A 24,817-nucleotide genomic window follows, 5' to 3' on the forward strand; every position below is an offset into this window, starting at 1 on the left:
AGTGGGCATCGAAACTCTGAATCGCATTATCCAAATGTTAGTCCCGACGTTCTCGACGCCCGACCCTACGTCTTAAGTTGTAAGTTCCACTGGTGCACAATGTCAGAGGACACAATGTCTGTCGGTGCTCGCAGTGGTGGAAAGTGAAAGTAAATTCCCGTATCAAAGTATGTGTTGCTGCTTTTCCACAAGGCTTGTTGTGTCATGCTGGTAGTCGTCATGGTGTCGTTTTAGGGTGGTCAGGTGTGTGTACTGCAAGCCAGCTGCTACGGATTTTTGGAATTTCGGATTTCAAAAATGTGATTTGATGAGTGAGAATCATCAATCTTGGATCTTTTGGAGGCTTCTGACTTTTAAGTTCAGCAGCCAAACGGCGTGTTCCACTTATGCAGACCTGTAAGCAACGTAGTGTGTGTGTCGAGTGTGTGTGAGTGGATCAGAAGTTGAGTGCCCCTCTTAAACAGATTCACTTGTGCACTCTCTCCTCCTCTTTTTGTTTCTCTCGCCACCGAAACCCACTTTTGGCTCTGTGCTCAGCCAAGTAACACACACACACACACACACATGCATGCATACACACACACACACACACACTCACTCACTCACTCAGCTGCTGCTGCTGCTTGTTTTGTTTCCACTTAATGAATGCCAAGTTTACACACACACACACACACACACACACTGTTCTTGTCTACCAATAAGTCTTGTCAGTAATGCATAATCACCATTTCCATTTAAGAGGGATTACATGTGAGCACACACACGCACACGCGCGCAGCGAGGACCATAATGTGTCTATTGATTTACTTTAAATGAAACTGCGAGGGAACCCACATGCAGCGCAGCATTTAACTAAAGCACCCTTGGTTTCTACACACACACACACACACACACACACACGTGTATATATAAATGGTATTTTTAGACGCTGGTTATGCTAATATATGTTATTATACACACACAGGGAAAAATATAAGCTCTGATTTAACACCTAAATTGTCAGATACATACATGAACTTGTCTGGCTACAAGGGATTAACTTCATGGGCTGGGTTTTTTGTGTTATTTGTTTGGGCAAATACCGCACATCGCATGGTGGCACTGTTATTAAAACCCCATAAGTTGGATTGACTTGAAATTTCTCATGCAGCTGTACAAAAACCCACTGTAACTTTAGGATATTTAGCCTAATCACCGCAAAGTTTGGCAAAACATTAAACGTATTTGGCAACAAATTGTCCATCGGTCTATGAGCATTTGCGGTTGTCTGTATTACAAGTATGCTAGCATGCTTTCCCAAAGCATTTTGACCGCAATCCATAGGGGGGGCCACAAATGTCATTTAAGTGGTATACCTGTCTAGCAGTCTTTAAGTGGCGTGATTGGATAATTGTGTACGTATTTACTAGCTATAAACTACACAGATTCAGTTAGCCTGATTGTCTGAGTTTTGTTGACTGCAGGCACTTGCTCTGGAATTGGTGGACTGCAAGGTCAGAGGTCGTGAGAAGGGTAGAGGGGTTCAGCAAATAGCCTTAAGTGGCGACCTTGATCAAATATAGTGTGTGTGGTGTTTTCTTTGTGGCCGTGAAGGACAAATTCCAAACATCTGGCCAAGTATTGGTGACGGATGGTGGTGGTCTGCACCAGCATGTATAGGAGACATGTTTAGTGGATGTCTTTGCAGAGATAGTGTCTTTTGCACTCCTATCGGGTCATCTCGTTTTACTTTTTAAAAGGTTATATTTGTAGTTGCGCTATGTAATGGCTCAGCTTATCAGCCCGTGTGTGCGTGCACGCTTATTGTTCCGTCAGCAGCCTCGGCTCATTGACTGATGGGTTGTTTGTTTGTGTTTGCTGCCTATGTGCTGAGTGCAAGAGGTGAAGGGCACGAGGGTCAGAGGGTCGGAGGTGTGCTGTGGTCTCGCTCTTTTAAATGCACGCAGACAGAAGAGCAATAAAGTCATTGACTCAAGTGAACAGCGGCCATCCTCTAGTCTGCCACATGGTAGCGACACAGCTTCTTATATTTAAGCTGCCTTTACACTGGCACGCACTTTGACCCTGCAGTGGTGGGTGGTCCTCCATGGCAATGTCGTGCCATAAATTGGTCGTAAACAGATGTGAAGTATGCGTAAAGCAGTGTGCAAAGAACATTTTTAAAAAGTTCAAAACTGCTGGCAAGCATCATTTTTTTGTGAACGCAACATGAATGCAACGTGAACGCACGTTGGGGGCGCTCCGTACCAAAGGGTTGTCTCAGTCACATGAACAGGTTAACTTTTGTACCACCTCATGGAGGAAGTTGTGGTTGATTCCCAAGTAGTTTCTGTAGCCTCCTGGATGTTCCTTGTCAAGTTCCGTTACTAACTGGTCCTAACAGAACTTCACAGTTAGTTTTTATTGACTCCACAAGATTAATTTCCAGCCCTCTTTGCGCTGTATTTCGGTAATTTCCTTGGTTAAATTAAAAACATGCATCTCCACGTTTTGTGGGGTTATTTTTTATAGTCATTCAAAGGTATATAGGAAAAAGGCTATCTTTGAATAGAAATGTTGAGATGCCATTGTGCAGCTTTGCTAGGCTTGTTGTGTCATCTCGCTTTCAGTACTAGCGCATGAAGTATCTACTATGCGTCAGGCAGAACTAGTTGTAGACAGATGAGTGGGCCACAGCCATTTGATTGAACACACGTGCGTGTTCTGAAGCTTAATCCTTTGATATAAACACTGGTACTCATTGGCGCTTATGTACATAAACATGTATATTTAGCTTTGCTCCAAAGTGCACCAAATACACACACACACACACACGCACGCACATATATACACACATTGACACACAAAGCCGGCAGCTGCATTGAGGTATTCTTTTATCAGGACCACGTGGGCCATCTGGAGCCAGTTAGTCCAGCCCTGAAGGTTACTGACTGTGGATGAGTGCTCTGCTCCTCACACAAACCTCAGCCTCACCAAGTGTCACAACTCGGCGCCACTGGTGACAAACGGGAGCCCGATTTGGGAATGTCTGGCATATCTTGAGGTTGTTCTGCTGAATTCCTGCAACATTTTAGAAACGCTCAAACATGCGCTGCTTTTTATTGCTTGTGTTTGTCCAGCTTGCTCAGCGTTTACACTCGTTCTCAAAGCCAGAGCGGCTTGTCATCTGCCATGTCTGTGAATGTTTTTGGACATGCCGCATTTTGGCATTAAAAATTTGAGGCTGACACACACACTCTGGAACTGGGGGGCTCTGGCCTTAACACGTCAACGTAACCTAATCATGTCAATGTCAATATTGACAGAAAACCTTTTTTTGTCAAAAATGTAATTCCAATTTAAAATGATTATTATTTTGTATTAGTTGCCAATCAGAAATGAATGTAATAATTAATTATTCATGCAATTGTAAAATAGAATTATACAAGTGTCCCTCTGAGGATAACTATAACTGCGATGTGGCCCACGGTGAAACGAGTTTGACGCCCCAGCCGTCCCAGCCGTATGGCATCAGAAACAAAATGAGTGGTATCGCGTGTCTCGAGCACCTGTAGCTGTGTGCTGTGAAGCGAAATGACCGTGATGTTGCATCTGTTCCCATGGGAACACGAGCGCGAGCTTGCTGACTCTGATCGACAGGATTGACAGGATCATTGTGATAGTGATGATATTGTGTGTCACACATCATCCTGTATAATCCCCCCCCGCCAAAAAAGAAATTCCTAGTTGAGTGGAGCATCAAATGCATCTTCCTCTCCGCAAGATAATCAATGTCAGCCGCGGCGGCGTGTGTAATGTTGGACGTTAGAGGCGCCCTTTGAAGGCTGGCATGGCTGTGAGGTAGCAGGAAGGGATGGATGAAAGGTGGATTAGAAGGAAGGAGGGGTGGTGGTGGGGGACATCCTGCTGTAATCTTTTTTTCTTTTTTTTTCTTCTTCCTCCGCTGGATCTCGACTTTCCATTCCTGGCGCCTCTCAGACGCTCCTCACTCTCCTCCAGTCGGGGCAATCAGTCTAATTTGGACTTTTGTAAGGCAAACCCTGCGAGCCTTCTGGAGCTCTGACTATTCTATAGCCTGGGAACACACCGTACCCTCTCACACACACATTAAGTAGGCTCTCCTCCGGGCAGGCGAGGCACTAAATCAAAGGCTCATGTTACCACTCGGCACAACGTAAATTATGTGTTCCCGGGCTCATTTTTACCTCCACCCAGGAAGCGTAGTTGGGGGGCAACTTCCGCTTTGCACTTGTTGGAAAGTTTTGTAAAGTTTGAGTTGAACGTCAGCGTCAACCACAACATTTACCATATCTGGCATCCTTTGGATTTTCAAATATGCATTCAAGCTAGCAGGTAGATCAGGGCTCCGTTGGAGTCCTTGCACTACTGAATGGAGATTTTCATCATGAATTCAATTCATTCAGCAAGTTATTGATTCATCTGTATCCTGCATCTTTTTATACATTGTTCAATGTTTTTGTCAGTTTTTTACTCTGGCATTTATTTAAATATTAACTCATTCAATGCCAGCCACTTTTCAAAAGACAACCCCTTCAGTAGCGGCCATTTTAGATGGTTTGGACTGATCTTTTAAGGCTCACAGGATATTGCGTTCTATGGTTTCTAAACATGGAACCTACCAAAAAAGATTAGACTTCCGTCTTTCATCAGGAAAAATGTTTCTTTCTACCTTTTTCTGTCCTTTGCTTTTTGTGAAAGATACATTTCAAGCACAACTGTCACTTTGACAGCTCAACCTTCTGCACAGCACACTCCTCCATGCTCTCTCACTTCCTCCTTCATGTCACGTGTGATTCTTTATTGAAATGATCCCTGCCAAGCTATCAAATGCACTTGTGCCACTTTGTGGCCAGTTTTATGGCTTAAAAGTGCTGTGAAATGTTAATGCATTAGGAAAAGACGTATAAATATGTTGTTGGGATCGGGCGTTGGTAATTATAACAACGTATAAATACATCTTTGGTATTGAATGGGTTAATTTAGGGTTGCTCCCATCAGTGTTTTATGCCGCTAATTCTGACACCGATCGTCCATGAGTGAGATCGCCTGATACCGATCACATGGATTAACTGTCATTTTTTCAATTTAGTTATGATGAATGCTGTTGGCCAGGGACGCCATATAGGGGGCAAAGTTTGGAACCCCCCAAAAATGAATTAAATTAAATGAAAAAAATAAAAGGGGGGGCCTCAGTATGATTTTTTTTTTTATGGGACCCAGAATTCCTGGCTGCACCCCTGCTATTGGCTTTATGATTTGAAGGAATGATATAGGAAAGGAATGATAAAATCATAATCTTAATTTAGACAAAAACATATTTTGCCTGAGCGGCATGGCTCAGGTGGTTGATAAGTTCCATCCTCCGTCCTCCCGTGATCGTGTGGAAGTGTTCTTGGGCACGATACTGAACCCCAAGGTGCTCCTGATGCTGCGCCGTCAGTAGGTAAATGTGCTCACACTTCCAAAGCGCTTTGAGTACCTTAAAGGTAGAAAAGCGCTGAAAGTCCATTTCAGAGAGCATACTGTGTATCACTGGTGAAACTTGCCTTCTTTAAAGGAACATTTGGAATTTTGCCCATCATCCGCAATCCGTGTGAGCCATGGACACACTTGCCTTTCTCTTTTCTGTGCATTCTAAAGATATAAAAAGAGGTAAAAAGAGGCAGGTATTGAATACACGTAATGGAACACACACATTTTGCCTAGAAAGCCCGCTATTAAAACACCTCCAACCAGGTTGAGTGGTTTTCTATGCGTGCTGTGAGCATGTAGTCGCTGGCACATTCATCATAACATGGAATATGTACACTACTTTGCCCTATTTTATTTTTAATTTATTTCTAGCCTTTCTATTTTCCTTTTCTTTCATCAGAACACGTAAAATCCCACTTTTTCAGTGTCTGTGCTGTGGGAAAGCCGTGTCGTTACTTGGTGTGTTCACGTGTTGATGCGTTGAATCCCAAATGCGCCACGGTGTTGAAATCGTCTTCATGGCGCCGTGTGTGGCTTTCACGCTTGTTTGCGTCTTTTCATTTCCTCATCTGGTACGAGTCAAGAGACGCAGACGTGTCGTTGACGGACGTTTAGTCATCGCAAGGGAGGGGGACGTGAATTTGTTGAATAAACGATGCTGTAATTGTTTTAATTTCCTGCCGCAGCGATTGGGTTTTGCCACCTTGAGAGAGATAATGACACAGCTTTGGGTGTTAAGGTTTTATTTATCAACTCCCGGGCTTGTGGGGGATCTTTTGACGGATTATCACACCATCAGTAGAGATATGCTTTTTATTAAGACACCTCCCTCCCACAATAGTGTATGGAAGTGAATCCACATATGAAGACTTCACCGTCTCATATGTCCCTGTCGTGCTTTTATTTGTTGCCATGCAGCGTGTTCCTCTAAGCAGATAAACCAGATCTTGTTCATCTAAGGCTGCCCCAATAAAAAACCCAACTATGCTGGATTTAGCCCTCCAAAGAGGCTTTGCTCTTTCGCTCACTCTTTAGGAATCGTGTTGCTGCCTCCACAGGGATATTAAGTTGCAGGAAAATTGAATTTTATAGCACGGCGGGACAGGCTTGAGTGTGGATAATGCACGTTTTTAATGTATGTGCGTTCACTCAGTTAATTAGTGTCCAATTATGAGCGGCCATTTGGCTGATAATTGAAGTGTTTTTTTCTGCACAGTAAACCTTTAAATCTCCCATTGTTGGCTGCACACATTTATTTGGTGTCACCACTTTGTCCCAGCTTGTTTTTTTTTTTTTTACCAACATAGTTAGGATGTTTGATGTTGGCTTCAGACTATTCATGTGTTTACGGTGTTAAAATGCTATAAATGTCAGTGTTGTTACGAAAAAGAACCCATGACAGCCTTATCTCCACTACCTTACGACCCTTTCATCTTAATCGCTGGCTTTGCCACAGTCAGCCTTTTTTTTCAACGTCATGTGTGCAAAACGGAGCACACACAAGTTGGTTCAAAAAGTCATGTCAATAATGTGAAGTTTTGGTTCATAGATTTGTATATTTGAATATATGTTGTTTTCATTTATTTTGTCATACACAGTTTATTTTTAAATCCTTTTTAATGTTTTCATTTGGAACAATAAGCCTGTATCTCCTTGATTTTCTGAAAAACACTAATTTTTCTGTCCTTAATGTTGTGGCTGTCATGTGTTTAAAACAATATTAGTCTATTAGTTAAGCCTGTAGACTTTTATTTTTTTAGCATGTTTTGTATTACAATAAATAAACTGAGCTTGTGCGACTGCATGCCCTCGTGTCATTTTCTCCAACGTGCGCTGAATTGTCTCCGGTATTGAGCTCCGGCCCGTGCCGCGGCGGGGAAATTGACAGGATTTGACACCAAGCTGTTCCCTGATTGAAGTCTGATCGGGGGCTCTGCACTTATTCAGCTCGCCAAATGTACCGTGGGCGTCTTCCAGACACAATCCCATCATCGCTCCTCGCGCTTCACAGCATGCTCCGCGCCAAATTGGCGAATAACGCCGAGAGATAGATCTCATTGCTTCCGCCGTTACGGCTAAAAGTTGATATCGTCAAGTCCGTGTCGTGGCTGCAATGATCAATTTACACAATGTGTGTCTCTCCAAGAAGCACTATTGTGCACTTTATCCTCTTGTTACATCCATCCATCCATCCACCATCCATCCATCCACCCATCCAAATATCCACCCATCCATCCACCCATCCATTCATCCATCCATCCACCCATCCAAATACCCATCCATCCATCCACCCATCCATCCAAATACCCATCCATCCATCCATCCATCCACCCACCCATCCATCCATCCACCCATCCAAATATCCACCCATCCATCCACCCACCCATCCATCCATCCATTCATCCATCCATCCATCCATCCACCATCCATTCATCCATCCATCCAAATACCCATCCACCCATCCACCCATCCATCCATCCATCCATTCATCCATCCATCCACCCATCCAAATACCCATCCATCCATCCACCCATCCATCCATCCACCCATCCACCCATCCATCCATCCACCCATCCATCTATCCATTTTCTATGCCGCTTCTCCTCATTAGGGTAGCGGGGCATGCTGGAGCCTATCCCAGCTGACTTCGGGCACCAGGCGGGGTACACCCTGGACTGGTGGCCAGCCAATGGCAGGGCACATATAGACAAACTTGTCCAACGTAACAGATGCCATGTATCATGTACGACATGGATTGGGACAGGAGGACAAGCATTACTCACATTTTGACAGCATCATCATGCCTGGTCAGTCGGGGTGTCATGAGACAAGATGAGATTTTAACATTACTTTTAAGAAAAGTACAATGAAAAATACAAAAAGAAAATATGGCAATACATTGCAAGCTACTTCTTTTATTTCTTTTATTTCTGCTCCTCACGAGGCTACACTCTTTGTGTGTATGCTAGCAGCCCCGCCTCCTCCCACAGAGACAAAGAGGCTGTATGACTGACAAACGGGCTCACTCCGTTCATGCTGTTGTTCCATGGAACAAACACGCCAATGTGGTGAAACCAATGCACAGAGTGAATCCTCTCTCTGCCTGTTTGGATGCGGGAGATGAGGAAAACAGACACACACGCACCTGGCAACATATGGAGGCCAGCAAAATGAATTCATGTATTTCTTACTTTGCAGGCCAGGTGCCCGCGAGAACATTTTTGTCTGAATGAGAAATCCTGTCACGTTTTAATCTCGCAAGATTTTGTGACACGAGATCTTGTGACACCCCTACCGAAGAATAATCAAACTTACATCTCCCGCATCTGTCGCTGACTGACAGATAGTTGGCAGAACTCTGGGCTTTACTTGAAGATGTGTAGCGAAGCCTGCTTTTTAAAACAAAAAATTAAAAAGCAGTTTTTTTTCATGAAGCTGTCCTCTGTGATTGCCTCTTCTCTTGCAAGTAGAGCAAACAAGTGAGCGAGATGATCGAGGCTCTTGATTCCAGGGGCGGGGAAGTCCATTGTACGGGACGTTAAGTTGTACAGTACAAGTAATGTCAAAATAAGTGTACATCCTCATCACAGCAGGAGTCATTAGTGCTTTTCTAGCTATGTAGAAGTCTGTGTTGGTGTCGTCTGACACATACAGTAGATGATACTAGAGGTGCCAAGCAGCTAATCGGGAGCAATTACCGCCTTTGTCTCAAGGACACTTGGACACGCTCTCTGGAGGATCCTTAGGGAGGGTCGACCCAGTAACCCAACTCTTCATCGTCATGCTCGTCTTCCGCCTTGGGCGTGTGCAAGTGTAACTAAACCACACGTATCGATTGACGCTCTTCTCTGCCTTCTCCTCTTTCCTTCCTAGACCTCGGCTGCAGGCTCAGAGGAAGTTCGCCCAGTCGCAGCCCAACTCGCCCAGCACCACCCCCATCAAGGTGGCCGAACCCAGCGGCTGCAGCGGCGGCGGCCCAAATGCTGGCCAGACCACCTTGCCCTCCTCCTCTTCCCTCTTGTCGCTCGTCGCCTCCTCCTCCTTGTCCTCCTCTATCCAGGACCTGTCTCGACGCAAACCCAAGACAGAGGACTTCCTCACCTTCCTCTGCCTCAGAGGTAAAACTGCGTGTTTATTTGTTACATATGGTATGCTAGAATGTTCTCAACTCCTATTTCCGTGCAGGTGTTGCATAGACTGCAATAATGCTGCTTGTAGATCTGATATGTTGCTACTGCCACAGCAAACCAGCTGAGTCAGCATCGCCTCTACTGGTTGACATCATGTTGGCTCAACTCCCTTTTCATTTCCACACAATCCATCCAATCTTAAGCCCCGGTCACACCGCCCGAAAAAAATCATCACCGCTCGTAACCGCGCACAAAATGGGGAAAAAAAATAGAAAACACGGGCGTTGTCCTAGTTCGGGTGGTGTGACCGGGGCTTTAACTGTCTTATGAATTCATCCAGTATCTGTCCCCTTTTAATAGAGCAAGTGCCATTGTTTTATGAGACCCCCACTAGATGGTGTCTTTCCACAGTTTGAGATTTTTGTTTGTTCAGCCGCTTGTTGCTAGGCAGAATTCAGATGGCTTAGGCACAACTTCCCGACAAACCATGGGTGTCCAAAGTGTGGCCCGGGGACCATTTGTGGCACGTGACTGCGGCGTAGTCACACCACAACACCTTTGAGCCTTGAAAACCACAGTGGCGTAACAACGGGGCACCCTGCAGGGTGAGCCTTAAAGCTGCATTCCCTGCAGTGGGCCACCAGAGGGCGACGACAGCCTGTGGTGCTGGATGATAGGCGGCGTCGTCTTCGCTATCGTGATTGCATCCCCTTTTAGCAGATGATGGCGCTCAGCCTCCTCCTATGAAACGCCCCCATCCACAATGAAGTGGCTTGGAAGAAAGGTCTGCTTCCTATTAGCTCGCAGTTATTGTGATGCGCAAAGCAGAGCGAGGTGGCACTTTGAATGTTGTTACTCGTGTGGTGAGGATGGAGCAAAATTTTAGTTTTAACCTTCATTGTACTCTTTTTGGAGCTGGAGTCGTGACGATTTATGCATTTGTTAGTTTTTCAACAGTTACTATTTGCCAGGCGCCCATGGAATTGTCTAACGGTGGATCATCATTTAATCCATGTGATCGGTATCGGTATCAGCTGATCGCAATCATGGATGATAGGTATCGGAATGGGCAGCACAAACCCTGATGGGAGCATCCCTACTAAAACTTTATTGTCCCATCTGTATTGCATGGATGCCAGCATGTCTTGCAAAGCATTTCCTCCACAGCCCACAGGGGGCGCCACAAATGCCCACATGATGGTTTGTCCACAAGGTTGATGCTAATTTTAGCTGGCTAAGCTAACTATCTTTCCACTCTGCTCCTGTTTCATGGCCATTTATAGACTGAGCTTTATGTGTGTCTATGCTGTTGAGGTGCTCATGTGCATGGACACCCCCACACCCCTTCAGCGTGAGAGGAAGGGGGGGCGCAGGAGAATGTCAGCAAAGCCCTTGAGCTTGTATGTGGTTAATCTTTTCAAAGAGAAGCTTTGATATCAACTGAGCCCCCTCCTCCTGGTGATATGACCACGGCACAACGGGGCTCCACCCCCCAAAGTGACGGGACCTCCATCTCATGGAAATCCGACACCTTGCCTTATTTTCTCTCTGAAATGAGATGATTGGGCTTGTTTTGGGGTTATTACGGCGGCACTTAGCAGCGTTCAGACAGCGGAACGCCAGCCTTGTCGATCTTTTTGGGCGGGGGATGTGTCCGGGTCAAACGATCAGATTGTGTCAACATACACCCCCTTAATCACACACTGCTGTGTTTGCTGATCTTATCTGGTAAACGTTACACATCCACCAGCGCACAACAAAAGCTGCCACGCAAGGCTCTCCCCGACAGCGACATAAAGACGCTCAGACGCACATAAAAGCTCCAAAGCAATGAGAAACTGTTTTCCGCCACTCGGATTGGGCCGACTCCGTCCTTCTGGGATTATTTTTGTGCCAGTAACGAACCAGCTGTTGTTTTTGTTGTTGCACCTGTAGAAAAGTTAATTCCTCCAGGCAGTGAGAGTTTTATTGTGATGCAACACGGGAGTAACCGGGCCAAGAAGTAAGTCCTCCTGTGTCGGATGGCGCCCACACCGCCGAGGCCCCACCTTTCCGTGTGCACAAGCTGGAGTCCTTGCCCCGTGTTGTTCTCAGAAGAGGGTGTTTATGTGTGCTCCGGCCTGTTTATATCCATGGAGAAAGCCATTTGGCGGCTGGCCAGACAGTCTGCTCCTGCTCGGAAGCAGCACTGCTGTCTGCCACTAGGGGGCGACAGGAAGGAGCAGACCCAAATATGTGATTATTTAAGGGAACAAACCCTTTGAAGGCTGGCTGCAATGAAGTAGCGCATGCTGCGTTATTTGTTCTCATCTTTATTGACAAGATAAGAACAGACGAGGAAGTCAATCAGTAACGATATGCACACACACTCCTGGAAACCACACAGCTTACGTAAGACTACCTTTATTGCGCCTCAGGTTCAAGCAGGCCGCGTTTTCATGCCCGTCTCGCGTAAACCTGCCAGCTGTGACCCACTGAACCAAAGCGTGTGACGACTACCTCGCTATTTTTACACTCTTTGTTGCATGTTGTTTGATCTCGCTCAACTAGAAGCCCGTCCGTCCTCCCCAGGGAATACTCAACGTGCTCAAGGCTGACAGCTCCCTGTGACAGATGAATCCCTCCCCCCCCCCGATGCAAAGTACTTTTCTCTCCTAATGGCTTGATTGGTGTTTTATTCAAGCCACAAAACTGCTTCTTTCCACACGGATTCCAAAGTCAAAGCCATGAAAGTGTTGACATCCAACTAAATGTCGTCACATTTTGTGTCCCCGCACTTAAACGTCCAGATGGCGCTGCTGTGCAGGCGTTGTTTAATGTCACATTTTAGCTCACTTATTTGTCATGTCAATGCAAAAAGAAGTTATGCAGTCCGTGCAGCCGCTGTGAAATCTTGGACCGTCATTTTGTTCAATTCTGTGGTTTGTCCTTTAATCGGTTCAAGATGTTAGCATCTACTAGTATTGCTGTTGCATTAGTATACGCTGCTGAGGCCTCACTCACTGGAGTGTAGCTTTAGGACAGAAATGGACAAGCCTCCGAGTTTAGTAGTTTTGTTTTATTTTTTGCAGAAGCTGCTAAGGGTGTCACATCAACATGATAAGATTTCTTTTTCAGAAAAAAAACTTGTCTTGATAATGAATAAATTCATCACACGATAAATGAAAATGAAGTTGATCATTTTGCCTGCCTCAATATATTGCCATGAGTATGCGTGTGGTGTTTTCCTAGATCTTGGCACTCCTAGTATTTAACTATTGTACTAATATTTCAACTATTTAATTACTGCTCTTTTCTTGCTTTTTTTTGTGTGTGTGTGTGTGTGTGTGCCCCTCGGGCCGCACTTTGGACACCCCCGATTTACGGTCACCCTAAATTGAACACCGTTACTTCCTGTTTGACAGTATGGAAAGCTTCCTGCCTACGATACACCAACCAATCCGTCTCGTTTGGATGCATTTCATCCGACTTCAGCGCCTCCGCTTTAAGTTGCCACTGCCTGCGTGTCCCGTTTTGTTCAAAGTCGTCGTGTCGTGGCGGAAAGCCCACCAGGTGATGGACGATTTGAATCATCTTCAGTGTTTCTCTTCCAGTTAAGAGGACAAAAGGAAGGGCTAGCCAGAAAATGAAAGCTTTGTAATTATGTCCCCCCCCCCCCCCCCCCCCCCACACACACACACACACACACACACGGACCCAAGAGTCTCGTTAGAGATGACAACCCTAATAGACTCTTTCAGGACTAATTATGAGTTGTCCGTGGCGGGGATGAAAGGCGGTGTAATTGGGGGACTGGACGGCGGGAGATCATAGTGAAGGTCTTAGCAGCGTTCCTGTCTGTTCTTTCTGCACGCTGATGGATTCATGTTGTTCTAGTTTTTACCCAATCTAGAGGGATGTCTTTCCTCCGCCGTCCACTCCAGCCCCCCACCCCCCATCTGCGCCTGTGGTCTGGTAGGCATTGGCGTGCTGACCTCAGTTCAGCGCACTAAGTGACATCCATTTAGCTAATGAAGCAAATCATTAGAGGCTGATTGGAGCAGCTAGCTAGTGTGTGCTCTGCTGTTTGATGCGTCCAAGATGGCGCCTGTGCTTCGTCACAAAGATAAACGTATGAACGCCTGTGCGTTGCATCCACGACACGTTGCAGCGTTGTTGAACAGAATGCCTCCTTTCTTCCCCTCCTTGCAAAAAGCAGGTAGAACGTCGATAATGTGCTGCTCGTGCACACGCTCTTTGCTTTTTCTGGTTTCTACTCCACTCCCTGAGGAGATAATTAGGAAGTGGCATGGCTGCTGTGTGACAAGCAAGACAAAACAGCATTTATTTTATTATTTTAAAGGAAAAGTGCACTTTTTTAACATTTTGCCCATCATCCACAATCCTGGATGTGAACGCACATCCTTCTCTTTTCTGTGTGTTCTAAAGATATAAAAACAGCTCAAAAGAGGCAGCTCATTAATGCACGTAAAGGCGCACCTATTCCGCCTACCAAGCCTGCTACTAAAACACCCCCAACAAGGTTGAGTGGTGTTCTATCCATGCTGTGAGCATGAAGTAACGGCTACATTCATGATAACATGGAATACGTCCTTCCTGGGTGCATTGATGTCACGTAGCAACATGGAAAGGAACGCTACACCTAGCATCAAAAACAAAAACACAGCAGAGCAGCTAGCTGTTGTGGCGTGGCGAGGTGTCACTACACCAGTAACGTAGTTCTTGGGCGTAACAATGATGATAAGAATAATAATAACAATATGGTTAATATGCAGCTGACATTATGGAAATGGAGCCCTGTTGATGCTTTTTGGAGGTATTTGCAGAAGGCTTTATGGACGGAATAGGTGCATGCCATTACGTGCATTCTTAACTCCCTCTTTTTAGCTGTTTTTGTATCTTTAGAACATGAAATACATGCATGTTCAAGTCTCACGTGAGGATTGTGGATGAGGGGTAAAAGTGCAAGGATTTAGTTTCTTTGTGTTTTTTTTAGGTGATGCAGCCAATTTGTAAAAAATATCCTCTTCAATCAAGTTACTTAATAATGTATTCAATTCCTAAAACAAGTCACTTTCTAGGTTAATTCTGTGACTGAAGTGCTCTCTTACAGCTTATAGACGCATCCAAGCCAAGACTTTTGTTCAATATTGTAATGGTCTTCTAATCATGCTTAAGTAGGCTTTGCATTAATGCCCATAAAGTCAGCGTCGCCCATAAAAGGCCAATTAAATCCCCGGTAGCTGAAGACGTAAATCATAATGAAATCCTACATTGTGCAAAATGACCTCACTATTTGTACAATGGAGCAAAAACACATCCATGCTAGAGAATAAGTCAATCCAAACAAAGTGTGATTTACCGTGCAAGTAAAGCAAAATACACGCGCCTGTGCTCTAAATGTGTGTGTAATGTACTGTCTAATAGTGTTAAAACCTGCCCACTACAAGCCACGCTTTGTTTTTGCTGCGTGCGTGCGTGTGCGCCCTGCCTGATTTACGAGGGGAAACATATTAAGGCCTAATAATAAGGCACGTTTGGGCTTTATGACCTTTTTATGAGGTAATAGTACATACTGTAGGCTTGTGCTCCACCAGACAGCGAGCACACAGTCCTCTCAGCGAATGCCATCATGACACAGAAAGCAGCGGAAATTGAAAAATGTTGACATTTTCTTTCCAAAATGGCGACAAAGCCATCATAGACGGTTGGGAGTGCGCAGTAAATGCTCAGAAAATGGCTAACATTGAGAGATTTCTGTGGTTTGTCTGACGTCTTGGTCCTGCCAAATCTCCCTGTCCTTTTTTCAGCTGGATGGGGCAAGGAAGTTGATGTCATCGGTCACACGATAAATGAAAATGAACTCAATCATTTTGCCGGCCTCAATATATTGGCATGTGCATGCATGGAAGAGGCGTCACTCTGTGCATCGCTTTCAGCGCCTTGCCACGTTTGCTCTGTAGAACAGCAGCATGAACGGAGTGAGCCCCTTTGTCAGTCATAGTGTCTTTGCTAGCCTGCACACAGAGTGTAACGTAGTAGAAATGAAATGAGTAGATTGCAATATATTGTTTTATTTTTCAAATCTTTTTCCATTGTACTTTTCTTAAAGTAATGTTAAAATCTCGTCTCATCTCGATCCCATAGGCCTAATCTCGCGTACCGTCTTTTCTCATGACACCCCACATTTTTTAGGATAAAAAACAAGCTGCTGGCTTCAAATGGCCCCCGGGCCGCAGTTTGGACACCCCTGCTGTACAGCAAGTGGTGTGCCTGCACAGGCCTTTAAAAGTGTTTGTGAAAAAGAAGCAACTCTTCGCAAGCAAAGCATCAATTCTCACATGACGACAGCCTGGTTTTGTTTTTTCCAAAGTGTCTCGCGATTTCTCCGGCGGCGGCGCCCGGCGCATGTGAACGAAACAAAAAGCAGCGCCATGTGTGCAGCGGCGACTTTAAGCCCTTCAGCTGGGAAGATAACAGACAACACAGCACATCATCATCATCATCATCATTCACAAGCTGCCCCCCCCCCCCGCTTAAGCGCTCTCACAGAACACGTGTTGCTGGTGGATCAGCTGCGTTTGCTGCGTTCATGGCTTCATGTCTCCACATTAAACTGGTCCTCCTCTGTTGCTTCCAGGTTCGCCCGCCCTGCCCAACAACATGGCCTACTTCGGCAGCTCTCAGGAGGAGGAGGAGGACCTGGGGGAGGAAGAGGAGGAGGTGGTGAGGAGCGGCGGCAGTGGCGTTCACCCGCATGGCGCTTCTTCGCAAGCTTTCGCCTCTTCCTCCTCGTGTCACTCCACCCCACGCAAGGGGAAGCCTCCCACGCGGCTCAACGGCCACGGTACGGAACACACTTGGTCGCGCTCGCTATAAGAGCACAGCTAGCTTGTTTGGGTCATGCATTGAAGGAATAGGGCAACCGCTGGCATTTAGCGCCTACTTTGAGACTTTTTTGTCTAAGAAAAGTGCTAGCACATTTATGAGCTATTTTTGAACTTGACACGTCACATGTTGGTGCAGATCTGGATAAAGGTGCGGAGTCTTGGCAAGACATAACTTGTCACTCTGAATGGAGTCATTATTTATTGGTGTATTATTTGCTGGGAATGGAAGGCAAAACAACAAATTCTATTAACCTATTTTGTTATGTTTGTGTTTGGGTGACGTGCGTCCACATAGGCAACCCCAAAAGCTATAGCATGCATCCCAAGATAAATGGTCAAAATATTAGAAACAGCTCGCCGTGCGATGCAGTACTGCAGGCTACAAGACAATGAACAGATTGCTAACATCACACCTCAGATTGTGCAGGGTGTACCTAATGTTGTGGTCTCTCCGCTCCATGCAGTCTTCAACAACCACGGCAAAGCGTCAACGAGAGAGAGCCCGAGGCCCAAGGCGCCGCCACCGCCGCCGCCACCCGCCTCCTCCACCTCCGTCGCCCCTCCTGAGGGAGCGCAGCGAGCGTGCGGAGGCGAGGGAGCACGTGAGGATGCTGCAGGCCATGGCCAGCGCTCGCGACGCCACCAACGGGCTGTCGACGAGAAGAGCGGCTGAGGAGCTACGCAAGCAGGTGAGATCGTGCGGCAATGTGGTATCATAACCAACACTTGTTCTTCCAGGGTCCAGATAACAATCTCTTATTCGTTGTGTTGCACTCCCTCATAAACGCAAGTTCTAAACGTAACATATGACAAAATATTTTTTTTTAAATTATATTTTTATTAGATTTTATAAATGGTATTATTTTTATCATTATTTTATATCATATTTATATATTATTATTATTATTATTATTATTATTATTATTTTATTAGATAATCTAGATTATATACAAAAAAAAGCATGTGTCCATTATTATTATTGTTATTTTTTGTAAAAGGAACAAATGCATGCTGCATTTTGATAAACATGCTTTTCATTTAGATTGCAGTCATTTAAAAAAAAAACTCATGTATCTCCAAATTTGGTATTTTTATTCAAACATTATTTAAAAATGTAAAAGAAGTCAAGTGAAAAGCATTGTCATGTTTAGCTGCAAAAACCCAAACTAGCCGGCTTGGAGATACAATACATGGTGGTTCACTGCTGAAGGAAAGATGAAAACATTATTGCTGTCCATTTGAAAAGCATGTATCTCCAAATTTTCATGTCATTTTTTGACTGAAAATGTGAAAAAATGATGATAAAATGTGGAAATCCGTGCTTTTGATCGGACGGTTCAGCTGAAAGGTGGAGCTAAACTTGAGCGTGGTACAAATCTTGTACGTCCCAAATCATCAAAGCGACGCCCTCATTTCTTGTTCTTTCTCCTCTCTTGGACTTCCCTGCTGTCCCCATCTGCTTATCTCCTCGCCTGCCGTTGTGCCTGCAAGAGTAATGATGGTGTTTTTTGGCCGCCGTGTAACTGCTGCTATATTTAGTGCCACGACGGCGACGAGTTCCCGCTTCCACTCGTCCTGTGCTTCATACTTCACTTGAGCAGCGGCAAATGAAAAGCTTCGTCCGCTCCAAAGACTGTCCTGTGTTGTCTTTTGCAGCCACGTAGAGAGCGCTCGCCGTGCTCGTAGTCTTTTCAAGAGCTTGCGATTGTCCTACAGAAAGTTGCAATGAGTCTTAATGAGCTCCGCCAAGACAAGCTGGTGATTCTCCTGCTTCCAGACAAGTGCGAGGATTTGTGCTGTTCTTCTAGAGGACCCACAAAGCCAGGCTGTGCAAAAGGTTAAGCGGGCAGGAAGTAGACATAAAACCAAGATTATCGTAATTTAATTCCAGCCAATCTAATGGAGGCTTGTATGCTTGTGGCTTTTTTCCTCTCTGTTATATGTTTGCATCCAAGCAAGAAATAATACCGCACACACCAGCATGCAGTGACCTTTCCACATAGCTGCTGCCACTGCACCTCCCCGTGTGGACAGCAGAGGGCGACATAGCTTGACATGAACATGGAGGAATTGAATAGAATTTTCCCCGTTTGTCACTAAACTTCAAAGACTTTAGTAGAGCATAGACCTCCTCCAAGGCCTTTACCGGCCCCACACCTTCGTAGATGCACGCCGCCTGTTTTATGTAGGATGGAGCCTTTCTACACCCCCAAAGTTGAGATTATGCTTGTTTGCAAAAAAATAATAATAATAATGCTTTGAGTTCACAGAATTGTGTGTGTGTGTGTATATATATATACACACATACATAAACAGTATATGTATTTGTACTATATATATTAATAGATATTTTATTTTAATATATACAGTTTAAAAATATTTGTCCACAAATAATAAATACAATAAATAATAAAAATGCCCAATTAAAGAAATGTTGAGTACAAAATATTTTTATTTTTAAAACGCATTGCCGTTGTGACATTGGGCTTTAAAAGAAAGCTTGCCTTCAATGTCTAGTAAATGATACATGAATAAACAACATGCATACAGTACCTGCAGAAAGTCAGGAATAAGAACAATGTCCAAAGTCTTTAATCAGCACATTTGTCCAGATCTGCACCAAAATGGCAGCAAACGGCGTCTTCCTTGTCCTATGCTCCGCCCCTCAGGCAGTGTTCAGTTAAAGAATGTGCTTGAATCGCCAAAGTTGGCACGCTGCTCTCCCGTACAGGTGCTAAAGGAGGGAGTACGCATGAGAAGGTGTAAGCAGCTCAGCACTGCAGACGGGACAGTAAAGTAAAGTAGAGGAAACCTGCTGACGCACATCGGTGGACGTTGCAAGGGTTAAATCTCTTCATCGGTTCTGTGCTGCACTGCATGTTGTTCCTGCCAGGCGTCAGCTGGGCGATGGCAACACATGACGTCATCAGGACCCTCCCCCCAGCACCCTCCGCCTCCTCCCTTGCTCCCTTCTTCTTTTTCTTGCTCAACAAATCCTCTCTCTCTCTATTTCCTCATCTGGCTTCCATCCTTCCCACAGGAACAAATAAATAATGAACCACCTACATGACAGCTGGTGGTACGGCGCCCCCTTGTGGCAGCACGTGCTTACGACACCATTAGCTGTGGACAAAAGTATTAAGACACCTCTTTATCAGTTCCAATCTCCATTATTCATCTTTGAGTGAAAATTGGAGTGGAAGCTGCAAGGAAACTGATTTCTCAGCTCCCCCCCCCCCCGTGTTTGTCCATTGTGTGATTGACGGAGGCAGGGTCAGGTTTCAGTCCCCCCACCTCCCTTATCTTTTAATGGCCTGCTCTGTGTGTCAGCCCCCTCCTGCATCACACACGCGCACACACACACACTACATCACACACGAACACACACTACATCACACACACACACACACACACACACACACACACACACACACACACACACACACACACACACTACATCACACACGAACACACTGCATCACACACACACACACACTACATCACACACACACACACACTACATCACACACACACACGTATATCAGTACACGTGTGACACAAGAGCCCTTCAAATAGAAACCCGTCAATGGGCGGCTGTCGGGTCCCCTCTTGTGGCGCCCTCGCTGGTGATTGATAACTCCATCCACACCCCCGTCCTCACGCCTGTTGTGGGACGCTCCCAGCCTTGGTGTCATCCTTTTTTCTTTTTTTCTTTCCACTGTGTTTTCATATGTAAGAGTCATTATTGCATTTGTCCTCTTGTGCGCGGCACGTCAGGTCTCCAGAGTGAACGGGCTGACTCGGCTGAGCGCCATGCAAGCTGCCAACGGCACCAAGAGGGGCCGCGACTTCCGCCTGCCGTCCAAAACTGTGAAGAAGTACACAGCCTCCGTGTCCAAGGGCCACGTGACCTACACCAAAGCCAAGCAGAGAGAACTGGGCAAGAAAACCAAACTCAGCAGCAGCAGCAAACACACGAGCGCCTCGTCTGCAAACAATCACAATCAGCACAGCCAGCCAGCAGCCAGCAACGGACTGGCCCACTCAGGAAAAGCAGCGGCGTCATCAGCCTACCACAGCAATGCAAAAACACGCAAACAGGTGCTACTATCATCCAACAGGCTGCACAGGGGCGCCTGCCTCAACAGGAGGCTAAACGGCCAGCGGCACAACACCCCGGCCAAGGAAGACTGCCACAGACAATGCCCGCAGGGCCAGGGCGACTTCCAAGGGCGGGAGGGGCTGCGTAACTCCAAGCGGCGCCTGGAGGTGGCGCTCCACCCAGTCGGGGAGCAGAAGGCCAAAACCGCAGAGCCCAAGAAGGCCAAGCTTCAGGCCACGCCCCTGGAGACCCGCAGCAGTAAGAAGGTGGCCGCCCCCATGCAGACCGCCACCGCCCCCACTCCACTTTCTAACGGACATGTTTCCCAACTGCCCCCTCCTCCCAAAACGACTCCCCCAGTGCTCCCGTCCCCAACGCCCCTCCCTCAACAATCTTCTACACCAGCAGCCACCGCCGTTGAGTCGGTCAACCAGCGGCCCAAGCGGGCGTCGGCCGGCAAGCTGATGTTGATCCGCCAAGCACAGCAGCAACTGAGCAGGTCTCACGGCCGCAGCGCCGCCTCTTCCTCGCCGTCGTCAGGCCACAATCACTCCCACAGCCCCAGTCGCTCCAGCACTACCTCAGACCCCCGGCAAAGCTCCGCCTCCCCGCTCGCCAGCAACTCGGGACAGCTCAGGCCGGCGGCGCCTCGGCCGGCCGACCGCGACAAGGAGTGGGAGCGCGAGAAGGAGCTGGCGCGGCAGAAGGAGCGCGAGCAGGAGAAGGAATGGGAGCGCCAGCGGAGCAGGCCCGATGGCTGGGCGGCGCTGGGGGAGGTGCCCGTCTTCCTGCCGGCGCCGCGCGAGTTCCAGGACCCGCTGGTGTACTTGGACGCTGTGCGGGAACAGGCCGAGGCCGCCGGCATGTGCCGCGTTGTGCCGCCGGCCGACTGGCGGCCCGAGTGCAAGCTGAGCGAGGAGATGCGCTTTGTCACGACTGTACAGAGGGTCCACATGCTGGGGCGGCGCTGGGGGCCCAATGTGCAGCGGCTGGCCTGCATCCGAAAACACCTCAAATCTCAGGGCATTACCATGGACGACACGCCTGTCATTGGTGAGACACACACACACACACACACACACACACACACACACACACACACACGTGGTGGGTGCTGTTGTAACATCAACTTCAGGAGTACTGCATGACTTTTTTACAGTTGGTCATTTTTCCACGCCTGTCACAAACACAGGAGATAAGTTTTAAATTGGGGGTGCTTGATAATTACAGGACCGATATGAGAGCATTGTGACGTCATACCAATAAACGTCATAACATTAAAAATAGCGCAGGTAACTCATCATTTCAACAAATGCTCCAATGAGGCGAGATTACCTGTACTGGACTGGTGAGCAAATCAAGCGCTCCCTTTTTCTCTGCCTTCGTTAGCGGCATGTCCTAACTTGCCCTGAGCTCACCTGTAAACAAACTGGGGAAGGACGTCGTACCGAGTTCTCTGCAATGAGGGGGAAATAACCCCACCAAGCACACTAAAAACCTCATCAGCCACCTGAAGCCCGGCACCGCGGCATTTGAAAAATGCAAAAGGCTTGCCAGAGACCTCCGTGGCGTCACACCGGCTGCTCGGAGCCAGTGGTGCCCTCTCCGGCCAACCTGCGGGCCAGCTAGACATTTCAGGTATCAACTTATTGCCACCCCTGTGTGAGTAATGGCCCCACCTTGGCCACCCCAATGAAACATTTCTGTCTCCGCCACTGCTCGGAGCGTGTGCCTGAATACAGTGCACCTTGCTGGGCCACAGCAGGTGGCTCCCTCCCCATCTGTCCTCTGGTTCTCCTGCTAGTCGTGCTGTGGTGGTAGTGATGTCATCATGTTTTATTAGGACTAATCAACAAATCCTAATTTGTTCCAGTCCTTTTTACCTGCATTTGTGCACAAAAAAAACTTCAATATAAAGGTTATCAGTACGATAGCAGTGTAAGTTATTGATATCAGTTTGAAAAAAAAAAGTCTCTAGTTTAATCCTGCAAGTTTTCATGTTCATACAGCTTGGAGTTGGAAAATATGCAGAAAAACCACCATGTGCTCCAAAGTCCTCACCCGCCTATTACGTTGCTAGCGATGCCTGCTGGGATTCATTGTGGTTGTCGACTACCATGCATGATCCAGTCCACATGTCAACACTGGCGGTGGGACTTCCACGGTTATCTACGAACTCCCTTTAGTTCAATCTGGGCATCAAACCAGCCAGTTGTTTGTTGCGTGCCGCCGCCCCCGCGGCCCCAGGCGGTCACAAAGCGGAGTGGATCCAATAAAAGCGTGCAGTATTTACTATGTTTTGGCGAGGCTGTGCTGGCTTCCCTTTGCGGTCTGTATCGCTATCAGCGGAGCTCTTCATCCAATTTTTTATCTCCCAGCCTTTTTATAGCCGACAATAACAATAGCAAACTAGCTGGCACGCGCCCCCCCCCCCCCCCCCCCCCCCCCCGCCCCCCCTCGATAGACCACCACAACAATATTTCCCCCAGATTGGCCTGTCACTTTGCATTTGTCGCCATCATGTTGCCGCTTTATGAGGCTTTAACAAGCGGCGGCTCAGGACCAAGTGCTACTGTTGTGTTTTGTGGACATAAAAACAGCATCTTTATGTCAGCGCGCTTGTTGCTGTTTTTTAATTTACACTTTTATTTCCACGCTTTATTCACCCGTGTGTGCGTGTGACTGCTTCCACACGTGGCCGTTAGCCAGAGACTTTGGGCAGCAGCTGACCCGAAGCGACACGGCCAGGCGAGGATGTTCTCGTTCCAAATGACTTCCCAGCACATCAGCTCTGCATTAAAAGGCATTTTTACTGCAGCTGAGATGACTTCCACAGGTCAAAGATCAATTGGCTGGAAGGGGAGACACTTTGTTAAAGCTAAAAGAGCAGCCGATTTGGTTGGCACGTTCCCATCTCAGGCCTCGTCCACCAGAACGTGGACTTTTTTCAAACGTGTGTGGTTTACCATGCAGGTATTTCTAAAAGCGGACATCTTTTAGATGCACTTTGGCTTTGCATCTGTGTAACAGCACTTCATTCCATACTTGAGACAACTTCTTTTATAGTCTGAAACTTGCAAATATTATCCTTGACGTGTAGAATTCCTCTTCTTTTGTGCCTTTTTCAGAAAATACTTTCTTCAGGCATCTGATTGGCTAAAATTGATTTGTTAAAAAAAAAATTCAAAAACAAAGAAAACAATTTTTAAAATAATTACCATTAAAATAATGAATTGATTTACAATAAATGGGTAAAATAGATTTTTAAAACATTTTTAAATAATAAAAATGACCATTAAATGAATGAATTGAATTACACAAAAATAAAATATATAATTCTATTCTTTTAGACAATTACTTTGAATTGAAAGATCTTCCTGTACTTGTGAAAAGCAATAGTTGTGCTTCTGTTGGTTGAACTGGAATTGTCCTAAAAGCGTCCTCTTAAAAGAAAAAAAGAAGATTCATATGTTTTGCTCTTCTTCTAGGTGGTTGTGAAGTGGACCTGGCGCGCTTTTTCCAGCTCATCAACGACATGGGCGGCATGCAGCAGGTGATGGACCTGAAGAAGTGGACCAAGCTGGCCGACCTCCTCCGCATCCCCAAGTCGGCGCAGGACCGCCTGGCCAAGCTGCAGGAGGCCTACCTGCAGTACCTCCTCTCCTACGACTCGCTAGGTGCCGAGGAGCGCCTCCGGCTGCAGGCGGAGGTGCTGCAGGAGAAGAGGCGGCTTGAGTTGCGCCGAGGGCCTCTGGAGGGCCTCTCAGACTCCACGGCGCCCAGCGCGCTGGCGTTGCCGCGCTACGAGCCCAAGAACGGGCTGGTGGGCGGCGTGGTGGGCGGGGGGGGGACGGTGGCGGCGGGTCACCACCGCACCAACGGAGTGTATCAACATCTGAAGGAGCTGGAGGCTCAGGTCAAAGCGGGCCGGCGCCGGCTCTTTGCTCAGGAAAAACACGGCAGAGAGGACAGGGAGGAAGAGGAGAAGGACAACAATGGCGTCCTCAGCGAACAGCACAAGTGTATTTACAAGGTACATGGCACATGCGTGATTACTAAACCAATGTAGACACTTAACTTGTGTGTTGTGTTGCAGGGGAAGTCTGTGTCTCTGACCAACTTCTTCAGGATAGCACGCAACACCATGACCATGTGCTTCAACAAGGAGCCCAGTGCTGCTGAGGTGGAGGTTAGCAAGCTCG

The 24,817-nt window shown here is 46.8% G+C and overlaps 1 protein-coding gene across 1 annotated transcript in view; it reads left to right on the forward strand.

Annotated features, from left to right (window-relative positions):
• jarid2b (jumonji, AT rich interactive domain 2b) overlaps positions 1-24,817 on the forward strand; it is a 94,285-nt gene that overhangs the window by 62,451 nt on the left and 7,017 nt on the right. The window contains 7 exon segments of the mRNA XM_054762859.1: positions 9,367-9,611; positions 16,264-16,470; positions 16,978-17,048; positions 17,050-17,202; positions 20,291-21,668; positions 24,104-24,648; positions 24,712-24,804. Coding sequence (XP_054618834.1) covers positions 9,367-9,611; positions 16,264-16,470; positions 16,978-17,048; positions 17,050-17,202; positions 20,291-21,668; positions 24,104-24,648; positions 24,712-24,804 — 2,692 coding nt within the window.

The sequence above is a fragment of the Dunckerocampus dactyliophorus genome, chromosome 20, assembly GCF_027744805.1.
Source record: "Dunckerocampus dactyliophorus isolate RoL2022-P2 chromosome 20, RoL_Ddac_1.1, whole genome shotgun sequence".
Taxonomy (NCBI): Eukaryota; Metazoa; Chordata; class Actinopteri; order Syngnathiformes; family Syngnathidae; genus Dunckerocampus; species Dunckerocampus dactyliophorus.